The sequence below is a fragment of the Neovison vison genome, chromosome 12, assembly GCF_020171115.1.
Source record: "Neovison vison isolate M4711 chromosome 12, ASM_NN_V1, whole genome shotgun sequence".
In the NCBI taxonomy this organism is placed as follows: Eukaryota; Metazoa; Chordata; class Mammalia; order Carnivora; family Mustelidae; genus Neogale; species Neogale vison.
The window spans coordinates 134795273-134815628 of NC_058102.1; the positions used below are offsets into that span (position 1 = coordinate 134795273).

Below are 20356 nucleotides of genomic sequence, written 5' to 3' on the forward strand. Positions count from 1 at the left end.
TGTATATTAGACTATACCCAACTTTTTTATATGAAAAAATATATATGATTAGATATTAATATATATTTATATAAGGTTTTTATTTATTTATTTGACAGAGAGAGATCACAAGTAGGCAGAGAGGCAGGCAGAGAGAGAGGAGGAGGCAGGCTCCCTGCTGAGCAGGGAGCCCCATGCAGGACTCAATCCCAGGACCCTGAGATCATGACCTGAGCTGAAGGCAGAGGCCCAACACACTGAGCCACCCCCGCACCCTGTTTTTAACTTTTTGAGGAACCTCCGCACTATTTTCCAAAGCGGCTGCACCAACTTACATTCCCAACAGTGCAACAGGGTTCCCCTTTCTCCACATTCTCTCCAATACTTGTTTCCTGTCCTGTTAATTTGAGTCATTCTAACTGGTATAAGGTGGTATCTCAATGTGGTTTTGATTTGAATTTCTCTGATGGCTAATGACGATGAACATTTTTTCATGTGTCTGTTAGCCATTTGTATGTCTTCTTTGGAGAAGTGTCTGTTCATGTCTTCTGCCCATTTTTTAAATATAATTTTTTATTTTTTTAATATATAATGTATTATTAGCCCCAGGGGTACAGGTCTGTGAGTCGCCAGGTTTACACATTTCACAGCACTCACTATAGCATATACCTTGCCCAATGTCCATAACCCAACCACCCTCTCCCTACCCCCCCCTCCAGCAACCCTCAGTTTGTTTTGTGATATTAAGAGTCTCCTATGGTTTGTCTCCCTCCTGATCCCATCTTGTTTCATTTATTTCTTTCCTACCCCCCAAGTCCTCCATGTTGCCTTTCAACTTTCTCATCTCAGGGAGATCATATGATCATTGTCTTTCTCTGATTGACTTATTTTGCTCAGCACAATACCCTCTAGTTCTATCATCGCAAATGGCAGGATTTCATTTCTTTTGATGGCTGCATAGTTGTCCATTGTATGTATGTATGTGTGTGTGTGTGTGTGTGTGTGTACCACATCTTCTTTATCCATTCATCTGTTGATATCCATTCATTCATCTTGAAAGAACATCTAGGTTCTTTCCATCGTTTGGCTATTGTGGACATTGCTGCTATAAACATTCGGGTGCCTGTGCCCCTCCGATCACTACATTTGTATCTTTAGGGTAAATACCCCGTAGTGCGATTGCTGGGTCATAGGGTGGCTCTATTTTTCATTTTTTGAAGAATCTTCATGCTATTTTCCAGAGTGGTTGCACCAGCTTGCATTCCCACCAACAGTGTAGGAGGGTTCCCCTTTCTTCGCATGCTCACCAGGATTTGTCATTTCCTGACTTGTTAATTTTAGCCATTCTGACTGGTGTGAGGTGGTATCTCATTGTGGTTTTGATTTGTATTTCCCTGATATGGAGTGATGTGGAGCACTTTTTCATGGGTCTGTAGTCCTGCACATTTTTTGACTTGATTATTTGTTTTTTGGGTGTGGAGTTTGGGAAGTACTTTATAGATCTTGTATACCAGCCCTTTATCTGTAGTGTCAGTTGTGAATATCTTCTCCCATTCTGTGGGTTGTCTCTTTGTTTTGTTGACTGTGTCCTTTGCTGTGCAGAAGCCTTTTATGTTGAGGAAGTCCCAAAAGTTCATTTTCACTTTTGTTTCCTTTGCCTTTGGAGACATGTTCTGAAAGAATTTGCTGTGGCTGATGTTGAAGAGGTTACTACCTATGGGCTGCTCTAGGATTTTTTTTTTAAATTATTATTTATTTATTTATTTTCAGAAAAACAGTATTCATTATTTTTTCACCACACCCAGTGCTCCATGCAAGCCGTGCCCTCTATAATACCCACCACCTGGTACCCCAACCTCCCACCCCCCTGCCAGCTCTAGGATTTTGATGGTTTCCTGTCTCACATTGAGGTCTTTCATCCATTTAGAATTTATCTTTGTTTATGGTTTAGGAGAATGGTCGAGTTTTTTTTTTTTGAAAAATAGAATACTTTTAAAATCTGATGTGTTGCAAAAGGAAGTTACCTGCTATACTGGCACACTTATTACCAACAAAATTGCTAGTCACTAGGTTTTGGTTTTGGTTCCTAATGCATGAGTGCTCAAATGTTGGACCCTCAAATTGATCTGAATATTACCAAGAGATTTCATATGGCAACTTGTCCCATGTTCTATGCAAACTTTCATTTGACCCCTGTGCTATAAACTAAGATGCTGCTAATGTGTTGAATCATCTTCTTAAGGTACCATGCATGCGTGCTATTATCCTTCCTTTTTAAAGAGAATCTATTTCTATATGCACCCCACCAAAATTTTCAATAGTAACTTCAAATTATAGAATTTATGAGAATTCAATTTACAAAATAGGAATATTTTCTACATTCTAAACCCCTTGTACTTTCCTTACAGAATTTTAATCTGACTAATGATTTTGGATAGTAGAAGATACCCTAGAGTTAGATGATTTTTATCAAGCATGAAATACTGCTGTTGGAACTTAGAGTTTTTCTGTGGTCTTTCCAAGCATGAGAAAAATGATATTCAGGTTATATAATACTATATATCTAGAAAATGTTTAAGGAGCCTTTTGCTTGTATAATTTCATGAATTATTTAATTCCTTGGTCTGGCTTTTTAAAAAGATTTTTTTTTCTTTATATTAGAAAGAGAGTGGGGGGTGAGGTGTGGTGGTGGGGAGAGGGACAAGCCAGCTTGGCACCGAGAGAAGAGCCCTGTGCAGGGCTTGATCTCACAACCCTGAGATCATGGCCTGAGCCAAACCAAGAATCAGAGACTTAACCGACTAAGCCACTCAGGCATCCCCTTGGTCAGGCACTTAAAAAAAAATAGTGCTACATATATGCAATTTAAAAAATTTCAAGATATTACAAAAATACTACATCATCATTGTGTAAGGATTGAACTAAACAAGAAAATTAAGTCATCTATGATCATTCCACTTAGCTATGAAATCCTTAAAAGAACCATGTAAACTCAGTGATCCTTATTTCCCTCCCATTCACTATTGAATTCTCACTAGTAATTTTCACTCCCATTACTCCAGAATTGACTTTTCAAAGGTTACCACCGATTTTCATTTTAATAAATCTAGACATAATTTCTTAGATCTCGTTTTATTTAACCTATCAGCAATCTTTGACCCATTGGAAAACTCTCTTCTCCAAAATTCTGTCTTCGTTTAGCTTTCAGAATATCACTCACTCACCTGGTTTCCCCACTGCCTTTCTAGTCTGTACATCTCAGCCCGATTTGCTTCTTTCTCTTCATTCTCCACCTCTTCCACATTGAAGTCTTCCAGGAATCAGTCCTTGATCTTCCTTCTCTTGACTTTTACTATCTTGAATATTCTAATGATCCTCAAGGTTGTATCGCCAGCCCACATCTCTCTGTGGGATTCCAGACCTACATACAAAACCACCTATTTGATATTTCTTTGGGATAGTTATTGGGTATTGCAAAATTATCATGTCCAAAATTGAACTACTGATATGCTTTCTTATACCTGCCCTTCTTGTCTTTCCCAATTAAGTTAATGACAATTCTTCTAGTTGCTCTGCCAAAAAACTTGGTATCATCTTTGACTCCTGTCTTTTTCTTTTTCGTACATGTCCCATCTATTCTGTCAGCAAATCTTGTCAGGTCTTCTTTCAAAATATATCCAGAAGCCAAACACATCCTCCATGACCAAGCCACCGTCATCTGTTGTCTATATAAGTGTAATAATTAACTAATTGGTCTTCTTGTTTGTTTGTTCTTTTGCCTTTTCTTTTTCCATTAATTCTAAACACAGTGGATCTTTTAAAACACAAGTCAGATTATGTCTTCCTCTGCTCAAACCCCAATTGTCTACGATTTCACTCAGAGTATGTGCCGAAGTTTTTTCTAACACCTACAAAGCCTTGTATGATCCATTCATCTCGGGTCTCTCCCTATTGCTTACCACCTCTCCTTGATTTGAACTCCTATTTTCTGTCCTTTTCACTCTGTTGAGGCACACTGAATGTTTTTCTTTTCTTTTCATTCTTTCTCTTTTTTTTGCTCACTATCAACACTTTGAGCATACCTCTCTGCTTGCTGTTGACTCTGTCTGGAGTGCTTTTCCCAACAATACTCTTACAGCTTGCTTGCTCCTTGCTCCTTCCTTTTTTTTTTAAAGTTTTGCTTAAAAATTAAGGCTTTTCGGGGTGCCGGGATGGCTCAGTGGGTTGAATCTCTGCCTTCAGCTCAGGTCATGATGCGGGGGTCCTGGGATGGAGCTCTGTATAGTACTCTCTGCTCAGCAGAGGGCCTGTTTCCCCTTCTCTCTCTGCCTGCATCTCTGCCTACTTATGATCTCTTTCTCTGTCAAATAAATAAATAAAATCTTAAAAAAAATTAAGGCCTTTCTTGGTTATCCCGATTTCTTGGTTATTCTATATTTCAGGAAATACCCTGATTTCTTGGTTATCCTATAGCACATCAAAATTTGATTTCTCTGCTTTAGTTTTTCTCCTCTACTACTGTCTATTTTGCCTGGGTAGTTTATTGTTTATTGTATTTACTTCACTCATGAGTAGGATTTTTATCTGTTCATTGCCATGTTCTCAGTGCCTAGAAAATGTTCTAGCATATATAGTTCTATTCAATATATGTTTATTGAGTGAATGGGGTTTAAACTGCATATACTGTTTCTAACATAATACTAATTCTCACTTAAACAAAAGGAAAGTTTGTCATGGGTCCCTTCTGACAATTTAACTTGTCAGTTGTATGCATTTTTTTTAAATTTTTTGGGGGCCCAATATTGTGGTTACTTTCTACTTATTCTTTTACTGGTATTCATGTTAGTTTTTTTTTTTTTTGGGGGGGTATTCTTTTTTTTTTTTTTTTTTTATCTACACTTCTTCTTTATTAGAAATTATCAAAAGGGTAACAGGAGGAAAACTGCCCATTAAACTTCCCCATCTTGTCATTATGAAAACTTATAAACACAGAAAAGTTGAAAAGGATAATGAACATGCATTTACCATCCAACCCCCACCCAGTTTAAAAGCTAACAGTTTGTAATATTTGCTTTATCTTCCTATAATTTTCTTTTTTTTTTTTTCCCCAATTTATTTATTTTCAGAAAAACAGTATTCATTATTTTTTCACCACACCCAGTGCTCCATGCAAGCTGTGCCCTCTATAATACCCACCACCTGGTACCCCAACCCCCCCCCCCGCCACTTCAAACCCCTCAGACTGTTTTTCAGAGTCCATAGTCTCTCATGGTTCACCTCCCCTTCCAATTTACCCAAATTCCCTACTCCTCTCTAACGCCCCTTGTCCTCCATGCTATTGGTTATGCTCCACAAATGAGTGAAACCATATGATAATTGACTCTCTCTGCTTGACTGATTTCACTCAGCATAATCTCTTCCAGTCCCGTCCATGTTGCTACAAAAGTTGGATATTCGTTTTAATTATAGTAAAATGGATCAAAGGAATCACAAACTTCATTTATATTTTATTAAGGAAACTGAAATATGATGGTTTTTTTTTTTTTTTACCAATTAAAGTCTGTTTCTTTGTAATGAGAAAAAACACTACAATCTGTTCAACACTGGGCTGGACACTGCAGTGATTGGGGGCAGGGAGGGAGGGGCAGGGCAAGGCCTCTGAGCTGGATTATGAATGTCCAAGGCAAAACCTTCCAGAAGACTCTTCCTGACCCCTCGGGGCAGAAATAAAAAGCACATGTCACCATTGATTCAGATGAGAGGGAACACCAAGCTGGGCCTCAGCATATCGCCAAGGTCAGTGCAGAGGTGAGGACAGGTCAGCGAGACGGGGATCTGTCCCTGAGGGGGGCACTGCCAGTCAGGAGGTAGTTGGAGGAGGAAAAGTGCTTCTCCAGTCCAGGGCTCGCCCTCCTCTTGAGAACACCTTTCTCCCAACCTGAGAGTGGCGGCAGCGCCAGGCTGGGCAGTTCTAGGGGAGGGGAGCATGGCAGTCGCTGGGCCTCGGCCCCCTGCCTGGTTGCTCTCCCTTCTCCTGCCCTAAGGCTGGCACACCACAGCAATGGCTCCATGACGCTGCAGCTAATTGTTTTCAGGAAGATCCTACTTTTTTGGATGTTAAATTTTAACTAGAATTGTTATCTGTTTAACAGTTTTAAAACAATAATTGCTAGCTTTGTTTTTGTTTACAGTGCTCTTAGGGGCTCATGTTCAATTCCTAAATTAATAATCTCTTGTGGGAAATGTAGTCTTTTTGTGAGTTTATGTAGCTATATGCTAATAATATTCTCTTGCATGCATTTAGTCCATGAAAAAATAATTATAATTTTGTATTAGTAAATCTAGCTTTTTATATTAGGATTAAATAGTAAGCTAAAAGTATACAAAAGTTACCAAATCATTTTCTTTAAGAAAATTAAAAAGAAATTATTTGTGAGAGAGAGAGTATGAGCAGGAGGGAGGGGCAAAGGGAGAGGGGGAAGCTCAGTGGGGAGCCTGATTTGGGGTTCGATCCCAGGACCTGGAGATCATGACCTGAGCTGAAGGCAGACCTTATCTGACTGAGCCACCCACGCACCCCCAATAATTTTATTTTCAAACAAAATTAATCACATTATTGCTATTTTTGACATGTGAGTATTGTTGAATTTTGTCCAGATATTTTGACGTATAATTGACAGATAACTGTGTAAGTGTAAGGTATACCTGTATTACTTTCATACACTTTTATATTGTAAAATGATAATAGTGTTAATAGCTCTATCACCTCACATAATTATCATTTCTTTTTTAGCAACTCTTTTAGCAACTTTCAAATATATAACAGTATTATTAACTGTAATCACCATTCTGTACTTTACATCCTCAGATCTTACTAATCTTGTAACAGGAAGTTTGTACCCTTTAGCCAATATCTACCCATTTCCCTCAGCTTCCTACTCCTGGCAACCACAAATCTATAAATGTGTTTTTTTTCACGATTCCATGTGTAAGTCAGATCATAGAGTATTTATCTTTTTGCGTGACTTCCTTCACTTAGCTTAATTCCCTCAAGGTTCATTCATGTTGTTGCAGATGGCAGGGTTTCCCCTCTTTTTTGTGGCTAAAAATATTCCATTGTAAATGTATACCACATTTTAAAATCAGTGGATCCACTGATGGGCACATAGGTTGTTTCCGTGTCTTGGCTGTTGTAAATAATGCTGCAGTAAATGTAGAGGCACAGATACCTCTTTGAGATACTGATTCATTTCTGTCAGAATGTTCCCAGAAATGGGATTACTGGATATTCTGATAGTTCTATTTTTTCGTTTGTTGAGGAACCTCCACACTGTTTTGCACAGTGACTGTACCAGTTTACAGTCCTGTAACAGTGTGTAAGGATTCCCTTTTCTGTACATCTTTGCCAGTGGTATCTCTTCCCTTTTTGATGTAAGCCATTTTAACAGGTGTGAGGTGATAGGTATATCTTTATGGTTTTGATATGCATTTCCCTGAAGAATAGTGATGTCGAGCCCCTTTTTTGGTCCTGTTGGCCATTTGAATATCTTCTGAGGAAAGCTGTCTATTGAGATGCCTTGCCCAGTTTTTAATTGAATTGTTTTTATGCTGTTGAATTGTATGAATTTTTTATATACTTTACATATTAATCTTTTTTTAGATAGTGTGGTTTACATATATTTTCATCCATTCTGTAGGTTGCTTTTTCATTATGTTACTTGTTTCTGCTTTGTTTTTTAGATTTTATTTAAATTCAACTTAGTTAACATACATTGTATTCTTAGTTTCAGGGGTAGACTTTAGTGATTCATCACTTGCATGTAAAGCCAGTGCTCATCATAAGTGCCCTCCCTAATGCCCACCACACAGTTAGACCATCTTCCTGCCCACCTCCCCACCAGCAGCCCTGTTTCTTTCCTCTAGTTAAGAGTCCCTTACGGTTTGCTTCCATCTCTGTTTTTATCTTATTTTTTCCTTAAGCCCCTGTCCCTAGCCACCCCGATTCCTACACTTTGTCCCCTGTGATCCTTTGCTCTTTTTGAGTGCTTTCAGCCAGTCTCCCAAGTTAATGCTGGTCCCCAGACACAGGGCACTCTCGGACTGGGGTATTACTTTCCAACTGGTCACCTCTGGTGGCTCCCTTCCCCTTTTGTTTATCTTCCAATACCAGTCCGCCGTTCCCACTCTGCTTTACCTGCCCACTGGCGTCTTCTGCCCCTGTAGAGATCCAGACGTGTATAATTCTGATCTCAGGCTGATTTCATGGGTGATTGGAGTTCCTTGGTAGGTAATCAGCTCACTATGGGGTACAGGTTAAAAAGGCGCCTCCTCCTACTTCCCCGCCATCTTGTCTCCTTCATTCTGTTAATGTGTATCAAACTTACTGATTTGGTTTGATTGATTTCTATAGGATAATTTTGCTCAGTAAAGTATTCTTGGTTGGCAGTTCTTTTCTCTCAGCATTTTTTTTAAAGATTTTATTTATCTGACACAGAGAGAGGGATCACAAGTAGGCAGAACAGCAGGCTGGAGAGAGGGGGAAGCAGGCTCCCCCCTGAGCAGACAGCCTGATGTGGGGCTCAATCCCAGGACCCAGAGATCATGACCTGAGCTGAAGGTGGAGGCCCAGCCCATTAAGCCACCCAGGAGCCCCTCTCTCAGCATTTTGAATATACAATCCCATTCTTCTCCTGGCATATAAGGTTTCTGCTGAGAAACTGCTAATAGCCTTATGAGGATTCACTCGTAGGTGACAAGCTGCTTTTCTCCTGCTGCTTTTATGATTCTCTCTTTGATTTTGATTTTTGATGGTTTTATTATAATGTGTTTTGGAGAAAATCTCTTTAATTAGTTTTTTGATGACTGAACTTCATAAACTTGGATTCCAAATGTTTCCCCAGGTTTGAGAGTTCTCACCCATGACTTCTTTAAGCTTTATGTCTTTTTCTCCCTTTTCCTCCTTCCAGAACTGCAGTAATTTACACATTGTTTCTTTTAGTGGTATCCCGTAATCACATAGGGTTTTCTCATTCTTTTCTTTCTTTTTTCTTTGTTCTCCACTGATTGGATAATTTGAAAGTTCTAAAATTTGAAAATTTTAAATTCACAGGATTTTTTTGATCCATTTTCCTCTCAGTGATTTCTTTTCTTTTCTCTCTCTTTTTAAAAAGATTTTATTTTTACTTATTTGACAGAGAAAGAAAGATCACAAGTAGGCAGAGAAGCAGGAAGATAGAGAGGGGGAAGCAGGCTCCCTGCAGGGAGCCTGATGCCAGGCTGGATCCAAGGACCCTGAAATCATGACGGGAGCTGAAGGCAGACGCTTAACCAACTGAGCCACTCAGGCACCTCTGTCAGTGATTTCTATTGCTTTTTTTCATTTCATTCACTATATTATTCAGCTCCAGAATTTTTTAGTTATTTTTTAACTATTTCCAGCTCTTTTAAAAAATGTATATTTTATTTATTTACTTAAGAGAGAAAGTGAAAGAGATCAGGTTGGGAGTGGGACAGAGAGAGGGAGAGAGAATGTCAAGCAGACCTGGGGCTCAATCCCACAATCCTGAGGTCATGACCTTAGCTAAAACCAAGAGTCAGACACCTAAACGACTGAGCCACCCAGGTGCCCTTCCAACTCTTTATTAAACTTCTCATTTTGTTCTTCTAGTATTTTTCTCATCTTATTGAACTGGCTTTTTTTTTAAGATTTTATTTGTTTGTTTATTTATTTATTTTAGAGAGAGCATGTGTGTGAGCTGGGTGAATAGCAGAGGGAGAGGGACATGCAGACTGCACTGAGCATAAGCCCGATGCAGGGGTGGATCTCATGACCTTGCTATCATAACCTGAAACAAAATCAAAGGTCAGGCGCTTAACAGACTGAGCCACCCAGGCACCCCTGAATTGGCTTTTTGTGTTTTCTTGTAGCTCACTGAGTTTACTTAAAACTTCTATTTTGAATTCTTTTTTGGATAAACTACTGATCTTCATGTGTTTGAGATCAATTATTGGAAGATTATTGTGATCATTTTGTGGTATCATATTTCCTTGACTTTTTATATTCTTTGAAGTTTTACATTGCTGTCTTTGCATTTGAAATAGTCTTTAATGACTACCTTTCCAGTGTATCCAAACCTGTTTTGCTTTGTTTTGTTTTGTTTTTGCTCTAGTGGTGTGCTGGAACTTTACTGTAGGAAATCTAGGTTTCCAAAAAGGCTCTCTCTTCAATGGGTGATTATCTAGGTGTGTTCCAAGGGCTCCCAGATGTGGTTGAGAGGAAGGGGCTGGAGCCAGTCTGTGGGCTATTGCTGCCTCTATAGCTGGGACTGTAGTGAGTGTGTCTGTTATCTGATGCATGGGTAGGCAAGAGTTTTCCTAGGTCCCTTGGTTTATGATGCTTGGTTCCACAGCTCCTACAAAGAGGTCCACAGCTGTTTTGTTGCCACAAAGACATTGTATTGTAATTGTATATTTATCAATCTTTGAAGCAAGGGATGTGTATTTGCTTATATATGATTGGACTTCATAACTGTTCTGTGAACTAATAAATGAATTGAGATGGCTAGCAGAATTTTACAAAAAATTGTTTTTTATTCTTTACCAGTAAAATTATTAGAAAACATTGGTTTTTTAAATCCTTTAAAAAAATTTTAAAGGATTTTTTAAAAATTTAATTTTTTCCCAGTGCTCCAATATTCATTGTTTATGGACCACACCCAGCACTCCATGCAATATGTACCCTCCTTAATACCCACCACCAGGCTCAACCAACCCCCCACCCCAACCCCTCCAAAACCCTCAGTTTGTTTCTCAGAGTCCACCACTCTCATGGTTTGTCTCCCCCTCCGATTTCCTCCAACTCACTTTTCCTCTCTATCTCCCAATGTGCTCCATGTTATTACTTGCTCCACAAGTAAGTGAAACCATATGATAATTGACTCTCTCTGCTTGACTTATTTCACTCAGCATGGCCTCCTCCAGTTCCGTCCATGTTGATAAAAAATTTGGGTATTCACCCTTTCTGATGGAGGCATAATATTCCATTGTACATATGGACCATATCTTCTTTATCCATTCATCTGTTGAAGGGCATCTTGGCTCTTTCCACAGTTTGGGGATTGTGACCATTGCTGCTATGAACATTGGTGTAAAGATGGCTCTTCTTTTTACTACATCTGTATCTTTGGGGTAAAATCCCAGTAGTGCAATTGCAGGGTCATAGGGAAGTTCTATTTTTAATTTCTTAAGGAATCTCTGCACCGTTCTCCAAACTGGCTGCACCAACTTGCATTCCCACCAATAGTGTAAGAGGGTTCCCCTTTCTCCACTTCTTCTCCAACACTTGTTGTTTACTGTCTTGTTGATTTTGGCCATTCTAACTGGTGTAAGGTGGTATCTCAATGTGGTTTTGGTTTGAATCTCCCTGATGGCTAGTGAAGATGACCATTTTTTCATGTGTCCATTAGCCATTTGTATGTCTTCTTTGAGGAAGTGTCTGTTCATGTTTCTGCCCATTTTTTGATGTGATTTTCTGTTTTGTGTGTGTTAAGTTTGAGGAGTTCTTTATTAGATCTTGGATATCAGCCTTCTGTCTGTAGTGTCATTTGCAAATATTTTCTCCTATTCCATGGGTTGTCTTTTTGTTTGTTGATTGTTTCATTTGTTGTGCAAAAGCTTTTTTTCTTGAGGAGGTCCCAAAAAGTTCATTTTCACTTTTGTTTCCTATGCCTTTGGAGACATGTCTTGAAAGAAGCTGCTGTGGCCTATGTCGAAGAGATTACTGCCTATGTTCTCCTCTAGGATTTTGATAGATTCCTGCCTCACATTGAGGTCTTTTATCCACTTTGAGTTTATCTTTGTGTATGGTATAAGAGAAATGTCGAGCATTTATTTAAGAGAGAGGGATAGAAAGTAAGAGAGAGCATAAGAGGGGAGAAGGCCACTGAGCCAAAGGCAGTGGCTAAACCAACTGAGCCACCCAGGCTCCCGAAAACATTAGCTTTTTAATGGATATTTTAAATGGATTTTTAAAAATAGTGATCCTGCTTTGGATATAAAAAAAGGAAGGGCCAAGGATAAAGGAAAACAAACATCAAAAGAATCTGTGATTACATCAAGGTTTGAGAAAGCCCCTTGTCTAACTTCTTGTCCTCTGCAAATGAATAATGACAGCACTTCAAGTGGAACCGATCAGGATGAAGGAAGGTAAAATCTATAAATTCTTTATTTCCCTCTGAAGGAATTTTAACAGTGATTACTTTTTATGGAAATAAAATGCTGCAGTGTAGGTACAGGCGAAGACAAGAAATACTCAAGTATATCTGACACACTGCCTGAAAGGTTAAGATGAGGACAAGTGACTTTGAGAAGGAGCAGTTTCAACAGTCACCATGGAAGCTGGACTGTAATGAATAAGTATAAAGAACTTCTTAGAGAATTTTTATGGGGAAAGGTAATAGAGAAATGGATGATAACTGAAAAAGAATGTGGAGTTCAAAAGAATTTTTTTTTATTTTTTAATTTTAAGATGGGAGCTTTTAGAATACCTTTGTATGCTCCCAGAAATGATCCAATAGAGATAGGCATGGTTATTTAATTAAATTTTGTTCACATTTCCAAATGTTAGAAAGCTTATTGATTGTATTACATTCTTTTAAAGATGATATAGTAATTGTCCTTAGTACTCCTATTCATGTAGTTTTGTGTCAAGAAATTGTTTATTCAGAATTGGTTCCACAGTGGAGTATTCTCGTAAAATTGAATATGCAGATACTATCATTCGTGGATTTCAAACTATACATATAATAGTAAATATACAAACCTTAGGCCATTCTGAATAGAACAAATCATTCCTTGATAATTTTATTTTAAAAATATTTTTTAGATTTTATTTATTCATTTGACAGACAGAGATCATAAGTAGGCAGAGAGGCAGGTAGAGAGAGAGAGAGGAAGGGAAGCAGGCTCCCTGCTGAGCAGAGAGCCCAATGCGGGGCCTGATCCCAGGACCCTGGGGTCATGACCTGAGCAGAAGGCAGAGGCTTTAACTCACTGAGCCACCCAGGCACCCCCATTCCTTGATAATTTTAGATATTCAGTGCCTTTGACAGTATCATGAATGGTTATGGATTTATTAGGGACTTTGAATTATCTGGTTATATTTACTTAACATTTGTTTAGATTCTGGGGGAAGGGGAAAGACTTTATCTATCATATTTATCAATCTATCATAGATTATTACTTTTGGTTTATAAAGTTCTAAATTACAAAAGCCGAAGATTCCTGTACCAACAGTGTCATTGACACATATATAGTATACTCAATAAGTGTCTGTTTGGGAATAAACAAATGCCCATTGATCAGCTTCTGTAGAAGAAGCAAATCTTGAGTTGTTTGAAAGTAGATTTTCAATATTGTCTACTTATGAAGTCTTTTTATTTAAAAAATGGTTAAAATTTATGAATTATTATTACAACTATAGCTAAAAATGGAATACTAATAGATTCAATTGCTATCAGATTACTTAAAAACACTTAAATATTACTTTCACCATATACTGTAAAACACGTGTTTTGAAGGCACATTTCCTGGATTTGAATCCTGGGTCTACTCCTGACCACCTGTACCAGCTTTGGGAAGTTACTTTTTTCTATGCCTCATTTTCTTCCTGTGTAAAATACCAAATATAATTACCTATGTTTTGTAAGATTGTTGTGAGGCTTAAAATAGCTTTAAAACATGTGAAGTTTTCATAATAATGCATAGTATTTACACAATAGATCCTCAAAACACTAATATCATGATTATTAAAAAAGGGTTTCTTCCATATAAGAACTTAATTTGCACTTTCCAAATAGTTTTCAGAACCAATAAAAGCTTGTTTTTATTGAAAATGACAACAAAAATGTGGTATATTTCATCATATCAAATAATGCAAGTAACGTTATGATTTTCCTTTGCTCAGTTTGATTTAAATTTAATGCTTTCTTAACATTATTAATAATATAGTTTAGATATGATTTAGAAATTCCTTATATTTTAAGTATTTAATATTTGCCTGAAAAGAACTGTTTTTTTTTAGATCTTCAAAGAAAACATCTAGTGACAAGGAAGAGGTAAATACATATATAGGAAAATTTTTTTCATTTATTAATTTTTAAATTTTTATTTTATTATGTTATTTTGATAAATAATGTTTATCGGAAATATTATTCCATGATAAAAAAATTAGTTTAGGAAAGGTATAGTGAAAAAAGAGAAAATCTGCCTTTGTTGTACAGACATATACTTTGAAAAAGTTGTTCAGAAATACTAGTTATTGATAAAGGTTGTTTTGATAAAAATCAGTCCTTTTGAAAGTACCTTTTTTTTTTGCTCTTATAAAGAGATATGGGTATTTATCATCTCTCTACATTCAGTATATTTTATCAATATTTAGGGGACATTTTGAAGTAGTATTATTTATTTGTAGGTCAAAAAACAAATTGATTCTATGGATGACTTCGGTGTCTTAACTCTGTCATCTGAAACAATTTTGGAGGGTTTCCACATGCCTGACTCTAATCATATGATTTGCATGTCGCTAATTGAACAGCATGCCATGGATTGTAAAGGTAAGACCATTGTGTAAATATGAAGCCTTTGTATGTACATTACTATAGTAATATGTGCACTTCTTGTCTAGTGCTGTACCATACAACTCTGATGTGTTATAGAGCTACTCATCTCAGAAATACGTTTTATATGAAAATAGAGAAATGTTGAATACTCTTAGCAAAGAGCCATAATTTCCACTATGCTTTTCATCATGGGAATGGCACACCTGATGTGTGTTAACTCTCCTCTTCTGTGCCTTCACCCAAGGTCAGGTTACCACTGTTTTTGTCCTAGAATACTGAAACAACCTTGGGACTGTTTTCCTTGTCATTCCACCTCCCAGAATCTTGGTCTACTCTGCAACCATAGTTACCATATATTTAAAAAAAATTTATATTTCATCACGTGACCCCCTTGTTTAAAGCTTAGCTATTACTTCTCATCATTCTGGGGTGAAAGACCACAGTTCTCAGCCTCATCTTGGATTGTTTCATATCCTTCTGTCCATATCTCAGCCACTGTTTTAGATATTTTTCCTTACAATAGAGCTTTTTCCCCCTCAACAGCTTAAGTTAGGACAACTGCACATGTATAAAGTGTATAATTTGATAGTTTTGACATAGGGGTATATGCATATGAAACCATAACTGTAATTCAGGCAGGTAATAACCCTTAAGTCTCGTGTCTCTTTGTATTCCCTCATTACGAAACTGCTGAATGGTTTTCTAAAGTAGTTGCACCATTTTCAATTCTCACCAGCAATGTCTGAGAGTTCTGATTTCTCCCTATATATTCATGAACACTTAGTATTGTCAGTTTTTTAAATCTTAGATGTTCCGATGGGTCTGTAGTGTATGTATCATTATGGTTTTAATATACATTTCCCCAATAACTTATAATGTTGAGCATATCTTTGTGGGCTTATTTGCCATCTGTATATCTTCTTTGAACTGTCCAAATCCTTTGTCATTTTAAAAATTGGGTTTTCTTACCTGTTGAGTTTTGAGAATTCTTTGTATATTCTAGATATAATTCCTTTATCACCTGTATTTTTTTTTGCAAAGATTTTCTCCCAGACTGTGACTTTTCATTCTCTCAGCAGTATCTTTTGAAGAGCAGTTTTTTTTTGATGAAGTCCAGTTTATATCTTTGTTCTTTTATGAATTTTTGCTTTTGGTGTTCCTATATGAGAAATCTTTGCCTAGCACAAGGTCAGAGGTTTTCTCTCTGCTTTCTTTTAGAAGTTTTGCAGTTGAATAACCAAATTTTATAGTTTTAGGTCTTACATTTCTATCTGTGACTAATGAGATCCAGTTTGTATTCTTTTTTTTTTAAGATTCTATTTGTTTATTTATTTATTTGACAGAGAAGGAGAGCATGAGCAGGGGGAATGGCAGGCTGAGGGAGAGGGAGAAATAGTCCCCCTGCTGAGCAGAGAGCTGGACATGGGGCTCGATCCCAGGACCCGTGGATCATGACCTGAGCCGAAGGCAGCCACTTAACTGACTGAGCCATGCAAGCGCCCCCATTTTGAATTCTTTTTTAGTTATGATACAGGGTATGGTCCAGGTTTATTCTTGAACTTAGTAAGTTTACTTACTAGTTTTAGTATCTTTTTAAAAAATTCTTTCAGATTTTTCTATATAACCAAAGTTTATCAAACTTTTTCTTTAACTACTGTTTTACTAATTTCTTAAGGTGGAGCCAAAGGTCATCAGTTTGAGGCTTTTCTTCTTTTTTAGTACATACTTTCAGTGCTATAAATGTTCATGTGAGTGCTGCTACTGCAGGATTCCAGAAATTCATATGTTTTCTATGTTCATTTCCATTCAGTTCAGAATATTTTCTAATTTCTTTTTTCTTTACTTCTTTGACCCAGGGGTTATTTAAAGATTTTATTTATTTGAGAGAGATAGAGAGAGAGAGAGAGAAAGAGCATGAGCTGGGGGGGAAGAAGACTCCCCTCTAAGCAGGGAGCCCAGTGTGGGGCTTGATCCCAGGACCCTGAGATCATGACCTGAGCCGAAGGCAGACACTTAACTGACTGAGCCACCCAGGCGCCCTGACCCAGGGTTTATTTAGATGTGTGTTAATTAGTTTGCAAATATTTGAGTATTCTCCAGAGATATTTTTATTCTTGATTTCTAATTTGATTTCTTTGTGGTCATAAAATACACTCTTATGACTTCATTTCTTTTGACTTACCCCTCCTATTTTAATTTATTTTATGATCCAGAATATCATCTCTTTTGGCAAGTGTTCCATGGATGCTTGAGAAGAACAGTGGCATTCAAGTCTACTATGTCCTTGCTGATTTTCTGCCTACTGAAATCTCTGACTATAATTGTGAATTTGCTTGTTCCTCTGAAGTTCTGTCAATTTTACTTTGTGTATTTTGAACCTGTTAATAGATGCATAAACATTTAGGTTTATTATGCTTCCTTTAGTTGACTGGTTTATCATTATTAAATGAACTTATTTATTGCTGCTAATGTTTTTTGTTTTGAAATCTATTTTGTGTGCTATTAATGTAACCACTCAGGCTCAGCCTTCTTTTGCCCAGTGTTAGTGTGCTCTGTCATATTTCTGACCTCTTAACACATTTGCAGTTTTTACATTTAAAATGCATTTTTTAATAGGTGGCAGATAGCTGGGTCTTCCATTTTTATCCATTTTGACGTCTGCCTTTTCATTGAGGCTTTTAGACCATTTTCATTTAATGTGATTATTGATGTAGTTGATTTGAATCTGTCATCATGTTGTTTGACTTCAATTTGTCCTTTCTGCTCTTCATTCCATTCTCTTCTTTTCTGATTTCTTTCAGATTGAGCAAGTAATTTTTATGATTTAGTTTTATTTATGTGTGTATGTGTATGTATGTATTTTGCTTACTAGCTATAACTCTTTAGTTTTGCTATTTTGGTGATTAGAGTCTAAAGTATATGACCTGAGCATCATAGTCCTCCATCTAGTAATGTTATAACACATCATATGTCGTTTAAGAAAATTATAAAGGTTTACTTCCTTTTCTTCACTCCTAGCCAGATCCTTCTGGATCTGTGGGTTTATAGTTTTCATTAAGTTTAGAAAGGTTTTGGCCATTTTTTCTTTTCTTTTTTTAAAAAGATTGTATTCATTTATTTGAGAGAGAGAAGGAGAAAGAGAAAGAGTGCAGGAGCCAGGGAGGAGTGGCAGAAGGAGGGGGAGAAGCAGACTCCCCTCTAATCGGGGGAGTCTAATCCCGGGCTTGATCCTAGGACCCTGAGATCATGAGATCATGACCTGAGCTGATGGTGGACACGCACTGACGAATCCACTCAGGTGACCCTGTTGTTTTTTTCTTCGAATATTTTTTCTAGTTCCTTTCCTCTGCCTCTTTGGGGAATTGTATATTAGTTACCTGAAGTTTTCTCACAGTTTTCCGATGTCAAATTTCAGTCTTTTATTTTGAGCTGTCTAATATGTGTTTATTCCAATCCAGTGTGTTTTTCATGTCTGACATAATTTACATCTCTGTCAGTGCTATTTGCTTTTTTAAAAATTAGCTTCTACGCCTCCACTTACCTTTTTATGCTTTCTTTGGAATTCTAGCTAAGTTAATGACAAACAGTTTGATCCTTTCCCATCCTGCTCTTATGAATTGTTAGGTGAATCCAGAGTAGTGTTCAGCCTAGAGCTCATAATTCCCCACTGCTGAGGCACGACCTACTTAACTCTATTCATTGTGCTGTGGGTTATGAGTTTTTCCAGCATGGCTAATGGGGATAGATACTGCCCCTGGTGCCATGTGAGCTCCAGGAAGGGTTTCCTCTGCTCTTTCTAGACAGATCTTTCCCCTGGTCGCAGGAGATTTCTTTACGGGCATGCATTGGTTATTACTCTTCTGATCTCCAGGGTTCGTTCGTTCTTCTGCTTTCTCCTCACCTGTGCTTTGACCGCTGATCTCATCTGTCTTGGTTTCACCAGACTCAGTTTCATCACCTCAACTCAGGGAGTCTGGTGGAGTCTATCTCAGTTTTTTCACCTGTGTCATGGCCTGGAAATTGTCCCAAGGCAGTGAGCTCAGGTATGTGTTAGGCTAACTTCCTGTGTTTTCAGGGTTCATTGTCCTTCATTGCCTGGATTCCTTTTTCTTGAAAATGATTTTAAAGTGTATTTTACCTGTTTTTGTTTGGCTTTTTTTCAGGTAGGAAGATGAATCAGTACCTGTTACTCTATCTTGGCCAGAAGCAGATTGCAATAGAACTTTGTCACATGCTGTAGACTGTCTTTAATGCTCTCCTTCCTCGTTTGCTCACATGCTTCCCGCTCCTCCTTCATTTCTCAGAATAGTTCCTCAGGGAAATCTTCCCTTCTTACCATAGATCAAGTTATGTTATGTGATCATAGAACTCTTTTATTATAGGAACTATCTGAATTCTTAATTGTGTTCTCCTTCACTAGACTTTAAGCTAAATAAAAGCCAGAGATCTGCAGAGCTTAGTGTAATAGCTTTTGCTTTTTTAAAAATTTTATTTATTTAAGAGACAGAGTGCAGAATTGGGTGGAAAGGTCGGGATGCCGGGCTGCTACCTTGCAGCATATGGACTAAGGGAGTACTGCACTTTCTGGTGGCGCCCGGGACTGGGGGATGAATTCTCAACTGAAACCTGAGCACCCAAACTCCACCAGGCAGGATCATGGGGCGGACTGAATAGCCCGGGTCCGGGAGGACTCCTAATTCATGGTGTAGCGGGGAGTCGTCCCCTCTGATCCCGCTCTCAGAGCGCGGTTCCTGGCGGAGAGAACTCTGAACCGTCTGCTTCCCGGCTTTTAACTTCCCGCCTCTGTGCGCTGCGCAGTCTGCAGCGAGGACTGTTGCTCACCGGTTAACTTTGAGGACTCGGGTTGTGCTGGTGGCCGACCAGCCCACCCTTTCCTCCGCTGTGGGCTACATTTCCCAGAAGTCTCCACGGTCCACAACTTTTTTTCTCTCCCCCCCAGCAGACGACTCCTGCTGCTTGGACCTGTCGGTTCGCCCAGGTCCTCACGATGCTCAGGCTAGCGTGGGCCGTCAGTACTGGCCTGAAGGCTAAGTACGCGACGCGCACTGAGCGGTGAAACCTTGTACCCGCCAGGCTCTGGCTGGATTTTTCCTCCTCGGGACTACATTTTCCTGAGGGCTCTGCGGCATTTGCCACTTCCTCCCGAAGTTGGCTGGCGGTTAGTGAGTTGGCGGGAGTTTGGCGACGAGGGTTTGGGGCGTTGCGGTCCGCCTGCGGATTCGACCAGACTGGTGTGTGAGGACCCGGGAGAAGTTCAAGAAGAATCCAGAAGAGGAGAGAAAAGCCACTGTACATCAAAAGTCATGGCAGAGGGCTTCACGTTCAAAGATGTGGCCATTTACTTCTCTCAAAAGGAGTGGGAATGCTTGCACTCTGCCCAGAAGGGTTTGTACTGTGATGTAATGTTGGAGATCTCACTGGGACTTTCTGATTCTAAGCCAGATATGATCTCCTTATTGGAGCAGGGGAAGGAGCCCTGGGTGGTTAAAAATCAGGATAAAAAAGAATGGTCCCCAGATTGGGAGTCCAGAAGAGAAACCAAGAATTTATGTCCAAAGGAGCACAGTTATGAAATTAAATCATTGCCCCTGGAGATAAAAAGACTCACAAGCTCCGGCCTTGAGTGCACTAGGTTTGGAAATAGCAGAGAAATCAAATGCCACTTGGAGAAACAACAGGAGGGACATTTCAGACAACCTGTTATAACCTCTGAGGAAAGGTTCACTTCCACTCAGAAC

At 38.5% G+C, this 20356-nt stretch overlaps 1 protein-coding gene across 1 annotated transcript in view; it reads left to right on the forward strand.

The window, feature by feature from the left end:
• The window catches only part of LOC122891185 (ankyrin repeat domain-containing protein 26-like), a 131626-nt gene that overhangs the window by 59971 nt on the left and 51299 nt on the right, over nt 1–20356 (forward strand). The window contains exons 21-23 of the mRNA XM_044226676.1: nt 12016–12183; nt 14060–14093; nt 14450–14591. Coding sequence (XP_044082611.1) covers nt 12016–12183; nt 14060–14093; nt 14450–14591 — 344 coding nt within the window. The remainder of the gene's footprint in view (nt 1–12015; nt 12184–14059; nt 14094–14449; nt 14592–20356) is intronic.